We start from the raw sequence: 13,370 nt of genomic DNA, 5'->3' as shown, positions 1-13,370 counted from the left end.
GTTATAGATTGTTTATTCTCTTTATTTCTATTGATGACGACCTTGACATCTGCTAGGTCGAGGCTTTTAATTTGGTGGGGAAAGAAGACAGGACGCTTCAGGTGCTTCCTGTGAAATTTAACTTCCAAATAGCATTAACTGACATATTAAAAAAAGTATTTAATGTGACACAAATATTCAATAAATGATCTCACAATATGTAGAGTGTTGTATCAGGCATGAGCAAGTCTCATACATTTATTTTATTATATATTCTAGGGGGATTCTTTCAACTATGTTTAATTTAAGTTTTAAATTTCCGACTGCAGGGAAAGCGGCTCTATGGTCACGTGACTACAGAGGGATTACACGTGACCGAATGAGGAAGAAGAGTTTGTTGTTGTGGCCGCAGGTTCAGTGTGTGCACGATGTGTGTACCTGGGGTGTCCGCTGTGCTCGGGGCTCTGTGTGTGTGGGCCTTGATGGACGCGGTGTGTCCGCTGAGCGGCGGCTTGCTCTTCCCCCGGGAGTCCTCCTCCAGAGAGCTGAAGGAGCTGAGCGGCCGCTGGGACTTCAGGGCGGACATGTCCCCCAACAGGAACCAGGGCTTCGACAGGGCATGGTACCAGAGCCGCCTGGCAGAGGTGAGCGGGACGCGGCGAAGCAGCAGCTCTGTTTGTCTCACTGTTTAGATCAAGAGTTTGAAATGTCTGTGGAGTTCACCTACACTCATCTGCACTGATGCACAACCTGTAAACATCATGCAGCCGTTTATAGACCGACAACTTCTCAGCATAAGACACATTAACAACAACACGTTACACTACTGAGACCGTTTAGAGGGGGCGGGGCCAGGTGGATCACTGGCCCTAGTCGAAATCTGATTGGCCCCTTCAGTGCCCCTTCTTTATTCAAATTGTTTAATCACTTACTAACAGTACTAACCCCAAAATGAGGATTTTTATTTTCTAATTATTTTTGAAGAACACAGTGTGGTTAATAAAGGAACACATTTCAAAATGTATTCAATGGTGTGCGGCTTTGCTCAAAGCTAGAGAGCTGACAGAAAACAAGCAATGACTTAAATGTGCACCTTACTTAATCAGTAAGTTCATGGATGTTGGACATATAATCGGCCCCGCTGTGTAAATTGCGGCCCCTTTATGGCCCCTGATTTAGGAAAAAACATGGATCCTCCGCTGTTGCTATCAGTCTGTTATTGTCACAACAGCCAAGAAAAAAACTGTTTGCCAAAATCATTATTTACCATCCAATGTCCAACTTTATACCAGATCAACATGTAGCCCATTAAAACAAAGTGATAATTATAATGGCTCCTTCCTTTATGGCCTGGGACACCTTAGAATTAAGCAGTCTGCTTTTTGACACCTCATGACCCCTACAATAAATAAAATGACTTCAAGACTTTATTATTCATGTGCACAACAATTACATACAGCAGTCGCTGGCTATGAAATTCTTGGGTCCCTCTAACCATGCTCAAAAATATTTAGAAAGAAAACTACACACAACAACAAAAAATAGAATGGGGGAGCTTGAGACACAGCAGTCGTCCTCGGCGTCATCCTACTACTACCTCTAGGGCTCTCAGGCGCTGTTAACAAAAGTTGCTCCTGAATAAATATTAAACATCAGGTACAAGATATATGTTAGTAAACAGGATGGGCTGGTTATGATTTACATGAGCTTTTAGCTTTGTATTGTATTAGGTTAATATTCCAGCGTTTCCTCTGTGTGTGTGTGTGTGTGTGTGTGTGTGTGTGTGTGTGTGTGTGTGTGTGTGTGTGTGTGTGGTCACGAACACTGGAGCAATCAAACAAACCGAATTAAACTTCAGTTCAGTTCTGGTCCTGATAACTTGTGATTAGTGTTGGTGTTTATTGGTAAAGTGTAAAGTGAGCTCAGGTCAGCAGGAGTGTGGAGGGAGGACACTAAGACAGAGACTCAAACCAACCACTGCTTCTGCTCTGATCCTGAAACAGCTGCGCAAATAATTTATCATTGGTGGTCCATCGTTGAAACTCTGTATTCACACTTATGTTGCCACTGTCCGACATGTACCGCCTTGTTAACGTTAACGGGTTCTCCTCTTTTATCTCTACTTCACTGACACAGTGTGTCAGTCGGTGAGTGACAGGGGGCGGGGCCCTGGGCCTGAGAGGAGATGAGAGACAGAGCAGCTTAATGCAGGTGCACCGGTACGACCAAGTGATTTTTCGTGGCACTACACAGATTTTACTCATTATCTACTCACCACTATAGAGGGGTTGGTGAATTATTCGAGTCCACAAAACACTTCTGGAGTTTTAGGGGTAAACTCAACGCAATTTAAGTAAATGGTGACTGATTCTTTTTCACAGAAAAAAAATAAAAGGCCTCCATACTGCTGCTGTGGTGTCACTTACCCCATGATTTTAGTCTTAATGTCCACTGTGATCCATTGTATTTATGAACTAAAACTTTGATCATCTTTTGACCTCTCAGGTTAATGTTGTGAGGTCCTGGACCCTCAGGCTTGGGTCCAACAGAGATTTATAATCTGTTACAGTGTTAGAAGTAAAACAATGTTCACTGAAATTGATTGCTTCATTTCCCCTAGACTGGCCCAGTGATTGACATGCCGGTTCCTGCCAGCTACAATGACATCACCCAGGACCCCGCACTAAGAGATTTCATTGGCTGGGTGTGGTACGAGCGAGAGGTGGTGGTGCCTGCCCGCTGGGTCGCAGATGAGGGAACCAGAGTGGTTCTCAGAGTGGGAAGTGCTCACTATTATTCAGTGGTGGTGAGTATCACACAAGTCTCCTTCCTATCAACTCTAGCAAGTTTTCAATAGCCAGTCAATGTGTTAAAGCCAACTACTAAGTTCATGTCATCATCCTTCGTCTAAATCACTCTCTATGGGGGCTGTATAGCTTACCTGATAGAGCTTGCGCCCCATTTTGAGGCTTGGAGCCTCAGCATGTCACCCCCTGTTGTCTCCCCCCCCTTTCAAACTTAACTTTCTGTCTTATTAAAAAAAAACTCTTTACCTGTTCTCTCCACCTTTGCAGTGGGTGAACGGGGTGAAAGTGACAGAGCATAAAGGTGGCCATCTTCCTTTTGAGGCTGATATAGGCAGTGTAATCCGCAAGGACCCTACTTCGCCATGCAGGATCACCATCGCTGTCAACAACACCCTGACTCTGGATACGCTTCCTCCAGGAAACATCCAGCACATGGATGACCGCACCAAGTAACCTCACTCTCCAAAGTGTTAAATAAAACACTGATTTGATGCAAAATCTTAAAGGGATAGTTCACAGAAAAATGAAAATGCACTCATTATCTACTCACCACTATGCCAATGGAGCGGGGGGTGAAGTGTTTGAGTCCATAAAACACTTCTCGGAGCAACATTCACGTTCACATACACACCGGACAACACACTGCACACAAACTCTCGCCCAAGGGTGAGATTTTTTTCCGGGCACTCGGATGACACCACACGAGCAGTATTGAGGCATGTTGTGTTTTTTTCTGTTGTTTTATTACGTCTGAAGAAGTGGTCACCAGTTACTTGTATTGGATTCGGCTGCAACACCGTATATTTTAACATCTTTTATAGTTTTAGAGGCATTTGATTTAGAGATTCAGACTTTGGTGTCAGGCTGCAACTAACATTTTTTCTCTAAACTAATCAACTAAATGCTTTAAAAAAAAAAGTGAAAATGCCCACTACAGTGTATTTGCTCTACAGGTATCCTAAAGGTTTTTTTGTGCAAAACATCTACTTTGATTTCTTCAACTATGCTGGGCTACATCGTCCTGTGTTGCTGTACACTACTCCTAAAGCGTATGTGGATGACATCACTGTGGTGACTGACTTCTTGGATAACACTGGTAAATTAATGCAACTAAACAACTTATTTATTTAATTTCTAACATGCAAACTGGTGATTTACAAAAATTGTAGTTTATGTCTGTTCATTATACATAAGTGTTTGCTCCTGTGTTTTAGGTCTGGTCAAATACGCAGTATCAGTCCAAGGTGCTACTTCAGCCACCCTGAAGGTCACTCTGCTGGACAAAGACAGACAGTCTGTGGCCTCCTCCAGTGAACCATCTGGAGTGCTCAAAGTAGTGGATGTCAATCTGTGGTGGCCGTTTTTGATGCATGAGAGTCCAGGTTATCTTTACACTTTGGAGGTAAGACAGCCTGCATGACAAAATGACTTAGTTTGCTTCAAGCGTCAGATCACTGGCTACATCCATACTAATATGTTTTCATTTTAAACCAGCGTTTAAAAACTAAAACAATCTCAGTCCACATGAGCGTTTTAGCTGCATGTCGTTAACTTGAAGGGCACTTGAGGTGTAAGTTGTGAATGATCTTCTGAACTCACTGTAGTTGTGTAATCATTAGGGGTGTAATGATACATGTATCTGAACCGAAAATTTCTGGTATGGGCCTTTCGGTCCGGTACGCATGTGTACCGGTCTGCAGGATCTGGCTGAGATACAGAGAAATACAACTTTTTGAAATTGCCACTTGTTCACTTCTAATTCCAGGTTCAGTTAATGGCAGCCGATGAGAGATCAACTTATGAAGATGTGTACTCTCTACCAGTCGGCATCCGCACTGTTAACGTGACCAGCACCAAGTTCCTCATCAACAACAAGCCCTTCTACTTCCATGGAGTCAATAAACATGAGGATTCTGACGTGAGTACCACTAGAGGGCAGCAAATCCTTAACAAGAGGAACTACTCTCATTCAGTCTCATTGAAGGAAGCTTACCGTTCCCAATGCTTACGCTAGCTGCAGTAGCATCTTCAGACAATTTCTGATTAATAGACATGAATATGTTAACTAAAGATATGTTCTGGAAAAAGTGGATCCAGCTCAGTAATCTAATGCAATTCTTCTGTTGACCTTGCGTGTTAGATTCGAGGTAAAGGCTTGGATTGGCCCCTGATTATCAAGGACTTTAACTTACTGAAGTGGTTGGGGGCCAACTCGTTCCGCACCAGCCACTACCCGTACGCTGAGGAGATCCTGCAGATGTGTGATCGTCACGGCATCGTAGTGATCGATGAGTGTCCGGGAGTGGGCATCAAAGACATGTGAGTGTCTCTGACCTTTGGGTGACATTTCAAAGGGGTCAACAGCATTACCATTTTACTTTTAGAACCAGTTTATGAGGACAGATCACCAACTTACCCCTGATGCTCGCTATCACTATTCTTGAAAACCTCATGTCTGCTGTTTAATTTGAGCCACAAAATGAATATACATGCTGGAAACCTCACCCAATTTAAAGTATTGTGCGATGCAGGCTACATTTAACACTGGACTCACCCACTAACAAAACCACTAGTATTTTAGTGAAAAACTAAATGAAAGTTCATCCAGTTGAATTAATTAAATGCAGGTTAGTTCAGTTTGATTTGCTCAGAAACAGCTCAGCATTTAGATTGTTTTATTTTTACCTTTACACATCTTATCCCAGTGATCGAAGCTGTCGATTCTTTTGCAGTTAAATATCCCAGCATTGTATTGATTGAAAAAAATTCAAATTTATAACACACATTCATGTCCCCATCGGGATGAATTTGAATCACTGTGATGCACCCTTCACTTTTATTACAAATAACACCATTATGAGGTCAAAATTCCAGTTTATGTCTAAATACCTGCAAAAAGAATCACCATTATCATAAATCCCGGATGCACTTCAGTTTGCTTACACATTAAAAAAATTCATTGGTGACCATGATTAACTTTATAGCTACTAAATAAACATATTAGCATTGTCATTGTGAGCATGTTCCCAGGCACAGTACCACAGAGCTGCCAGTATGGTGGTAGACTCATAGTCTTTGTGTTAAATTGTGTTAAGATACATGAATGTGTTTTAGAAGCCAAGTTGAAAACGTTTTCCAAGCCAATGTCAATACAACACATTCAATAATTTTTTTCTAATATACTCTGTCTTTGTACTTTGCCGAACTAGTCGTAGTTTTAGAAACGCCTCCCTCAACCATCACCTGGTCGTCATGGATGAGCTTGTACGTCGGGACAAGAACCATCCTTCTGTAGTCATGTGGTCAGTGGCCAACGAGCCCGCTTCGGAGATGCCACCTGCTGAATTTTATTTCAAGTGAGTGTTGGTGTGTTTTTAGATGTGAAGCACTGCACTGAATGGACCCACCCATGAAATAATTATTCTCACACAATGTGACTTTTTGGCTTGTCTGTTGCTGGAAATACTTGTATTACTTTTTAGATGTTTCCCCTTGTTTTGCATTTTGCCTTTATTTGATAGTCAACAGTGTAGAGACAGAGAAGAAATGTGTCATCACGACACCCCTGAATGACCAAAAAATGTAGGGCATTTGTGAGCTGTCTGCATGGGTGTCTGTAACAGAGGTACTGATTTGTCTGTCAGTCACAGCAGCCTATCCCTGTACACTAATGCATGGAATGCAGTGCGAGTAGTAATGGAGCCGCCCTGAACAGTCAAAACTGGAGCTCAGTAATGACCCGAGGTTTCAGGGAGACAGGAGGGCAAAGAAATACTCCACCTGCCAAATGGCCATAGTAAAGCAGTATAGGAATGTATGTGTGTGGTGGGCAGAGTGAACATACAGGAAATCTAGGGTACAAATTCATGTGTAACTTTTGATTCAACTGTTTTCACATTTACAATTCACTCCCCTTTGTTTTTCCTCCAGAACCTTGATAAAACACACCAAAGCTCTGGACCCTACCCGGCCTGTCACTTACATCACAGATAGTAACTATGCTAGGGACAAAGGGGTGAGTCTTTTCTCATTACAATATCAGCAGTACACCCAGGTGAGAAAATTAGTTGTGGTCAGACACGTGATGTGTTGTTGGTGCATGCTATCTTAAGGCACTGGAAAGCATTTTAACTTATAACTAACCAAAACCAGGTTTGAAGTCAATGGCGCAGTATTTCACTGTACAGCCTTTCACCTGCATCGTTGGGTGCACAATTTGAATACACACTGCTTGTTAAAACATAGTTTGTCCATATCTTCCGTATTAAATTTCCTTTGCTGTGTTCTTTCTACTACCGGGCAAATCAATCCTCATGCAAACCCTCAAAATAGCTATCTGCTAAGGTGGATTTGAAAGAGAATGGCAGGTGGAGCTCTGATTGGTTTTATTGTATGTTGCACCCGAAACACACCCATGATTAGGTGACTACCCTTCTGAATCATGCACCTTGTGCAGCGGCCTTTCGTTTTTTTTTACCCGTTCATGTGGAGAACATTTACAGAAAAAAAAGGGGCAAAAAATTTAATTTTGTGCCTCTCAGTGCTGCAACTCTGATCGTGACACTTGACTGAATCTTCTTGTACAATATCGTTATGGTCTCTGGTGAATCAAATGCAGTGCTTGGTGGAAAAATAAGGGAGTAAAAGTTGGGTTGTCAAGTTATCCTTCAGAGTTTTATCTGCTCAAATTCTGAAGCTCTTGTTGACATCCTTGAGAGTTTTTCACATTCCTGTGCTGTGAGTAATGTCTTTAGGGCTGATGTTTGTATCTTAAAGCCTCTGATTAGAAACACTGACTACTGCAGCCCCGAAGTTGTGATGGCCCCCGGCTTGGTGAACATAGTTTCTCTGAGTTCATGATTCCAACGCTGTTAATTTACTGAAGGGCAGCCAACTCTGAACTTGTGAGCAGACACTGCTGCAACGCCCTGTCTTGGTGAAAAAGTCTCCACATGTCATGCACGAAACTATATATTTTTCTTTACAACAAATAACTGCTACTTCTTGAAAATGTGAATCTATAAGGAGTTGAGGTTATTGTCACAGTCTTTATTTGAGATTTCTGTTTATCAAACTGTGTTTTAAGTATCTCTGTAAGTCATGTATTCTATCATGTCCCCAGGCTCCCTATGTGGATGTGATCTGTGTGAACAGTTACTTCTCCTGGTACCATGATCCAGGCCACCTGGAGGTCATCTCCATCCAGCTCAACACTCAGTTTGAGAACTGGTATGGAAAGTACCAGAAACCCATCATTCAGAGCGAATATGGGGCAGATGCAGTGCCAGGGCTTCACAGTGTGAGGAATTACACACATGCACATTCAATGACTCAACAGTTATATTTTCATGTTTTGTAGTCTCCTAAGACAGCTTTCTTTTCATGCTCCAGGACCCACCCATGATGTTTACTGAGGAGTACCAGAAGGTTGTCCTGCAGAACTACCACGACGTGTTTGACCAGAAGAGGAGGCAGTATGTTGTCGGTGAACTTATCTGGAACTTTGCTGATTTCATGACTGCACAAGGTACGAGAGCCGCAAAGCACAGCAACCTGTAGAACAACACACACTGCTCACCCTGCATTAACACCTGATGCTGAGAGGGACACTACAGGTGGAACAATATACAAATGCCAACAGAGTAACATGAACAATTGTCACCCCAAGTCTGAAGATGTCTCACACAGCATCCCAATATATCTCCCTCTAATTGCGTCACCCATTCTAACAGCAGATCCATGAATGGCTAGAAGTGCTGTCACTCTCTTTGTTACATGTAGGTGTTCGCATCCTATTGGATAGTTAAGCCTAAAGCATGCATACCTAAATCACGTTGTGTCATAACGTCTTTCCACTGGTGTAATACGTATATTGTTATGGGGGTTTTTTTGCTAAAAAAAAGGGTTAACCCTCAGAGCGCTCTAACCCTATATACTTCCCCATCCCTATACCAAATTAGCCCATTCAGTTTTTTGACCAGTAGAAAAGAGGGCTTCAATAACCTAAGAGCAATCTACATGTCTTTGGACTGTGGGAGGAAGCCGAAGTACCTGAAGAAAACTCATACTGACATAGGGAGAATATGCAAACTCCGATATTTACCTGCAAAATCTAAATATTTTTTGGAACTAATTATAATGCAGACCTAAAATGCTTGTAATTGTAAATTATATTATGGAAAAAGGGTTCCAAAAATAGAATTACAATAAACATCAGATCATAAAGTCTAGATATCAATAAGTGAAAGCCTCATAGTGCTAAAACCTGCAGCTCAGTATGAGACAAATGATTGTGTGGGATGTGGAGGAGTCAGAAGAGACTCCTGCACAGATGAACAGGAACCTGATGTGAGAATCATACAGGGATATTAATAACCAGGTTTCTTTACTTCTTCACATTTCCCAAGTTTCACTTTCTTATATGATACTGACGTCTTGCATTAAAGGGATACTTCACTGAAAAATGAAAATTCATTCATCATCTACTCACCACTATGCTGATGGAGGGGTGGGTGAGATGTTTGAGTCCACAAAACACTTCTGGAGTCTCAGCGGTAAACTTTGTTAGAGCAGAATTGAATCAATTGAAGTCAATGGTGATCGATTCTTCAGATGTAATAAAACAACAGAAAAAACATAACATGCCTCCATACTGCTCGTGTGGTGTCATCCAGGTGTTTTCATTTCTGGGTGAACTATCCCTTTAAGTTGTAATAAAATATAATCTGATCTTCATCTAAGTAACATGTATAGACAAACACACTAACAATTATAGTCTTTTGTGTGTTTATGGACCACACCCATTAAACCTTCACAGTACTGCTGGAAGAAGTCATCTTAACTGGTCCAACTCCTTTGGCAGGAATAATGACCTCAAACAACTTTTCAGAAACTGAAGCTCAGACCTGCACAAAACATTATTCCCACACACGTGCTTGAGAATGTTTCTCTTCAGGTCAGTCCACTGCATCTCTTCTGACCTGGGTCATCAAGACGCTCACGGTGAATCCTCTGGATAATATCCTGCTGTATTCTCACGAGCTTGTTCGGACATTATCTTGAGTTCTTACTCGAGGGCTGGAAGGAGAAACTCTGGAAATGGTCTGGAGCAACTCTCGCGGACATTTGTGTTCTCACATACAGCCCTTCCGGATAATATGCAGGAGATTATCCGAAGTTCAGTGCACGTATGAAAGCTGCTAATGTGTCTGACTGTGGACAGATGAATTTTCACAGTCTTCAAAATCACTTTAACATTTCCAACATTTTACATATCAAAAAAAAATTTAAGAATTCTTCTGAGTTCTTTTTTGCGAGACATGCTTCACATCAGCAGATGCTTCTTGTAAAAAGCAAACTCAGAATGTTTCTTTGTCAAACTCCAGGTTTTTGTAACTCCTGACAACAAACAACTTTCTTTGACGTCATCAGCTAAACGTTTCACATACGTTTCCCAACATACACCGTGAATGTTTGAGTGATGTATTTAATATGGATAAAAATCATACAATGTGTGTGTTATTAGTTAAAATAGATTGTTTGCTCATAGATCAGATGATGATCTGACCATATTTAAGACAAGTGGATACATAAATGCAGATATTCTCTTACTTTTCTGCATACATGGGTACATACTTGAATGTGTATAGTTTTATAGTCAAGTACTGTATTTGACTTTTTCTTTATATGAAGGTCTTTATACTGAATACTTTTTATCTAAATTCAACTTTTGCTCTAATTGCACTGCTGAGCTGACCGGTCCTTCTCAACTAACTCTTTTCATCGTACCGTTGACCCTGTGTTAAGTTGCATATGACAAACTTTAAACTACTACACATACAGATACATTCAGTTGGTGCTCTGCATTCTTTTTGCATTGTTCAAGCTTAACGTACTGTATACGTTTTAGAAAGTCATACCAAAGGTGTCACTGTGGCATCCTATAAGTGTGGGAACACCAGCGTTGATTTCTTGCCCACTTTCTCAGCTTGTCCCCTGGACTGACAACAGACACAGCTATTTTTGCCCACTTCCAATTACTTATAAGTTGAACTTAGCTGTCCTGCTTTTGCCAATACACGAGGCATAATTTACTCTAAAAGAAAATCTCTTCAAACATGAATTGATCTGCGTATGAACAGACAAAAGGCTCCTTTGTTTTTGTGTCCTGTGCATGACAAGGTTGTTGTTGATCTGCAGGAATCACCCGTGTGGTGGGGAACAAGAAGGGTGTTTTCACCAGGCAGAGGCAGCCCAAAGCAGCAGCGTTCATCCTGAGACAGAGGTACTGGAGCCTGGCTAACGAAACAGGCAGACTACCACCCTGGGCCAAGTACCCCTGCTCGCTCTGATACCTGCACCCGGACCAGGACAGGCTCGATACCATGTGAGCACTACACTTTGTGGGAAGTTGCTGGTGAAATTCATGTCTCTTGAGGAAATTTACTGAAACACGTCCTTTGAAATCATCTCAGTGTGTGAAAAGTCAGACCACCATGAAACACAATTCAGCTATGCTATTTCTGTGGTGTGCATTTATGAACAAACAACACTATTCAGAGGTTTTCCAGCAAACTGAAACATGTTTCTGAACATGTTTCAAACAATCTTTGATGCTGATTAAAACTTCTAGGGCTGAATAGCAGAGTTCATATTTTACAATAATGTTTATAATTGTGATACTGTTTCTTTAGGATAGACCTAATGTGAGTTAAGAATGGATGAAATGAATGAAACTCATTCAGTTGTTACAGGACGTTCTGATATAGATTTGTGACGTGGTGCGTCTCAGTTGCTGCCATAAAAAGGTGATGTGAAAAACCAATGAAAATCATCAGTGACAGAATCTGACCTTTCCTCCAGTCAGATGATAGAGAACACCAGACAAATGACATAACACCACGAAGCCACTGTAAAGGAAAATTGTCGCCAAACTAGTTCCTGTCATTTCTCTAGTTTGATACATTCTTTCAATGTGAATTACAATGCTGAATGTAATCCCAATGAAGTGCTTTATTTTTTTATATGAATCTAGATATTAAAGACAAAATGAGATCTATATGCAAACTGTATTTTATTGATTCCCCCCCCCCCCCCCCCCCCTAACATTTTCAACTTAACTCACGATGCAGCTTTGTAGTGCGTGTTCTTTACAGTCAAACTGAATGTATTCAAAAAGTCAATATAATATTTAACCGAGAGGGTAGCATGATGACGCATTGATTGTGGATGGTGGCGTGACTGTAATCAGACCTGTCACTATCAGTGACTCTGCTTGACCTTTGTGTTACAGCTGGACAATATTCATGCTTTAGTCTTTGCAAACACACTGGCTGAAAGTGTACTTACTTACAAGACAATTTATAAAAAGCTTTACTTTGGCATAGCAAATCAGCCGTTAGGCAAGTTTTCCCCTCATTTTTGCATCACAATTGGATTCAGTCCTTCTGCAACTGCTGTTTACGCAACAATTGTGTCACATAATTGCATCGGTGTCCGTCTTTGAACACGCTGTTCTTTCAACAACTTCCTCCTAACATTAAAACCGATAAACAGAGTCTCTATCAGTGCTGATTCTGACCAGCGAGACATGACTCATATTAATATCATTTTATGGTCACACTGACATCAAGGTTTCGACACATGCTTCTTTTAGCTGTATCTTTAGAACTTTATACTCACGATACTTTTATTTTCACGAATAAATAAAAGTAAAAATTATAACTAGAATGGCACTCATTAGAGCATATATCCTCTGTAAGGCCCAACAGTCTCTAGTCAATCTAATCTTGAAATGAAAGGAAGTGAATATTATGTCCTGTATGTGCCTTTTGAATCGGTTCTTTTTACTCATCACTCTACCAACTTTTGTGGAAATCCAGTTAGTAGTTTCTGCGTTATGACACAGAAAAACAGACAGGCGTAAAACATGTCTCCTTGGCGGAGGTTACAGACTTCTACTATTACTACAGTTTCACCACTTACCAATATGTCACATGCTGTTCCGATTAGTCATCGCAGGGAGTGTTGTAAAATCAGGGAAGTAATGACCAATGACTTCATCAGGGAAACTTGATAGAATATTGACCTTGCTGTCTGAGAACAATAGTCAGTAGGTGTTTCTTGGTTTAATCAATCTTCTACTTCAGATTCACCATTTAGTGATCCACCATAATACGGCTCAAACGACAATCTATTCCATCTCCAGTCCTTGTTCTGTTCAAACATGAATTCCAAAGTTTATCTTTAGCCGTCTGAGTTAGTCAGACCAAGCTGATATTTTTCAAAGTTAATCTTGATGTTTGAGTTTCAGCAGATGAAAAAAAGTATCTAAGGTGAACTGAGGGACAGAAACACAAAGAGTGAATTTAGCTTTAAAAAGACTATAAATGGGGTTAACATTCATGGACCTTCAGACTGTTGAATCCTCATTTTAAGTTTGAGCTCTGGAAACAGGACTTTTAAATGCCAGTGTGAACAGGTGGAGAATTAAATTAAACAAAACTTGTTTAACTTTTCATGAACTGGGTATGAACTCCCCTTTATTCCTCATGCTCTTAAACTGTCCAATTGATTGTTACGGTA

The 13,370-nt window shown here is 41.0% G+C and overlaps 1 protein-coding gene across 1 annotated transcript; it reads left to right on the top strand.

Moving 5' to 3' along the window:
• Positions 1 to 355: 355 nt before the first annotated feature.
• gusb (glucuronidase, beta) lies at positions 356 to 11,844 on the top strand. The gene is made up of 12 exons (XM_034606067.1): positions 356 to 623; positions 2,600 to 2,785; positions 3,054 to 3,235; positions 3,740 to 3,882; positions 4,001 to 4,188; positions 4,552 to 4,704; positions 4,927 to 5,105; positions 5,996 to 6,142; positions 6,717 to 6,801; positions 7,909 to 8,085; positions 8,178 to 8,313; positions 10,986 to 11,844. Exons 1-12 carry the CDS (start codon positions 408 to 410, stop codon positions 11,135 to 11,137), a joined length of 1,944 nt encoding a protein of 647 aa, XP_034461958.1. The 5' UTR covers positions 356 to 407; the 3' UTR covers positions 11,138 to 11,844.
• Positions 11,845 to 13,370: the final 1,526 nt, after the last annotated feature.

The sequence above is a fragment of the Hippoglossus hippoglossus genome, chromosome 14 (assembly GCF_009819705.1).
Source record: "Hippoglossus hippoglossus isolate fHipHip1 chromosome 14, fHipHip1.pri, whole genome shotgun sequence".
NCBI lineage: Eukaryota > Metazoa > Chordata > Actinopteri > Pleuronectiformes > Pleuronectidae > Hippoglossus > Hippoglossus hippoglossus.
Note: the sequence above shows the minus strand (reverse complement) of the source record. Positions and strands in the feature narration are given on the sequence as shown.

Excerpts from the sequence above, each read along its gene's own strand:
- gusb (XM_034606067.1), top strand. The coding sequence starts at position 408 with ATGTGTGTACCTGGGGTGTCCGCTGTGCTCGGGGCTCTGTGTGTGTGG. Across the intron at positions 6,143-6,716 it reads CCTGCTGAATTTTATTTCAA|AACCTTGATAAAACACACCA; the intron begins GTGAGTGTTGGT and ends TTTTTCCTCCAG. Across the intron at positions 8,314-10,985 it reads TGATTTCATGACTGCACAAG|GAATCACCCGTGTGGTGGGG; the intron begins GTACGAGAGCCG and ends GTTGATCTGCAG.